General features: G+C 32.0%; 1 protein-coding gene across 1 annotated transcript; it reads right to left on the reverse strand.

Moving 5' to 3' along the window:
* Nucleotides 1-1,052: 1,052 nt before the first annotated feature.
* LOC133813933 (uncharacterized mitochondrial protein AtMg00810-like) lies at nucleotides 1,053-1,847 on the reverse strand. Its single transcript, XM_062246961.1, has one exon. It carries the CDS (start codon nucleotides 1,845-1,847, stop codon nucleotides 1,053-1,055), a length of 795 nt encoding a protein of 264 aa, XP_062102945.1.
* Nucleotides 1,848-2,086: the final 239 nt, after the last annotated feature.

A 2,086-nucleotide genomic window follows, 5' to 3' on the forward strand; every position in this document is an offset into this window, starting at 1 on the left:
TAATCTCATTGAAAAAAAATGAGATAATTCCATCCAATTTATATCTTTGTGTATTTCATTCATAAGAAGGAAAAAAATATAACTTTTGCATCCAAATTATTTTCTTCTAATTCATAATAGTAAATAAACTGTTTTTTTTATATATATTTTAATCTAATCTTATCCATTCTCACTAAATACATATATTGTTAATAAATTATATATATTATTAGACCTCACATCAATGGCTACAGCCCATGTCACTACTGAATATATGGAAAGGGGTGATATCATCATTGATAAACCATATAATATTCACGCCTTCCTGCCCTAATTAATTAATAATTAAATTGAGGGTTTTTTTTTTGACAAAAGACCAACGCATCTTCTTTTTTTATTATATTATTATTATTTGATAAAAGACTAATTCCATTGATATAAAATATTAAGTTTTAAAAAAATATCTATCAAAGTAAATTCATATATGTACTATAGAGACCTAGACTGAAAAATATATTGAGTTAAAAAAATCTTTAAACATAAAACTTACCGAGAAGAAATATTTTTTTTTTTAAAGTCAACTAATATTATTGAGTGAAATAATTTTTCTTTTTTACAAAATTGAGTTTAATATCTTATAAGCTCACTTTAATTAATTCTCATATGTAACCCAACAAATATTATATTGACTGTATTAGGGAAAGCATGCATATACACAGAGAAAAGCTTAATATATTTCTGTCATCATCTATTAAATCAAATGAGGTACACCTGAAGATGGGTACAAATACACTCAGTAGATGGAGTTAGTTAGATTAACTAACCAAGTTATAGACAAGTTATGTTAACTATATACAAGAGTAACCTAATATCCTAATACTCCCCCTCAAGATGATATGTACAAATTTGTAAGACTCATCTTGGTTAACAAGTCTTGAAAATGAGTAGGAAATAGGGGCTTTGTGAGTATATTAGCTAAGTTTTCTTGTGATGTAACATGAAGGAGCTTCAATTGGCGATTTTGAACTTGCTGTCGAATGATGTGACAATCTATTTCAACATGCTTGGTGTGTTCATAAAAGACGGAGTTCTCTGAGATATGCAAGGCAGCGGTGTTTGTCACGGTACATGACGGTTGTTTGTGTATGTTGAATCCTGAAATCCTTTAACAAAGCAAGTAACCATAGTAGTTTACAAGTTGTGTTGGCCATAGCACGGTATTCAGCCTCTGCAAAAGACCTTGAAACTGTGGTTTGCTTTTTAGATTTCCAAGATACAAGAGATTTGCCCAAATAAATGTAGTAGCCGGTGATAGAACGTCTTGTATCCAGACAAGTGGCCCAATCGACATCTGAAAAGGCTTTGAGCTGAAAATTTGATGCTGAAAGATGTAGGGCAGCAACATTGTTGGATAGTGAACATGTAGCTGAGTGAAAAAATAGGCCTTGAGCAGGATTGCCTTTGAGGTATTCGAGGAGTTTTTGAGCAGCCTTATAATGAGGTTGTCTAGGCTCTTGTAAAAATTGGCTTAACCTGTTCACACAGTTCACAGCAAAAGAAATAGCTGGTCTTGTAATGGTTAGATTAATCGATTTACCAATTAAACTCTTGTATGAAGTAGGATTGGTTAGTAACTCTCCATCATCTTTGTTCAACTTAATATTAAGTTTCGTAGGAGTTGAAGAAGGTTTGGCACCTAAAAAACCTGTTTCATGCAATAATTGCAGAACAAAGGGTCTTTGAGAGACAGAAATACCATTAGAAGCCCGACCTATTTCAAGGCCAAGAAAAAAATGTAATGGTCCAAGATCTTTAAGCTTGAACTTAGAGTTTAATTTGTGCTTGAAAGCATCAACATCAAAGATCATTGTTACTTGCTAGGACTAGCTATATCATCTATAGAAATCAAAACAGCCAAAAAATTATGAGCATTAGTCCCAATAAAAAGTGAATGATCAGAAGGTGATTGAGTAAAACCTTCTTGAAGCAAAGTGGTACTAAGTTTAGCATACCATTGTCTTGAGGCTTGTTTAAGACTATACATGCTTTTGTTAAGCTTACAAACAAGATTTAGTAGGAGCTCCCCCTTAGGTTGATAACCTTGAGG

This window comes from Humulus lupulus, chromosome 2, assembly GCF_963169125.1.
Source record: "Humulus lupulus chromosome 2, drHumLupu1.1, whole genome shotgun sequence".
Lineage (NCBI taxonomy): Eukaryota > Viridiplantae > Streptophyta > Magnoliopsida > Rosales > Cannabaceae > Humulus > Humulus lupulus.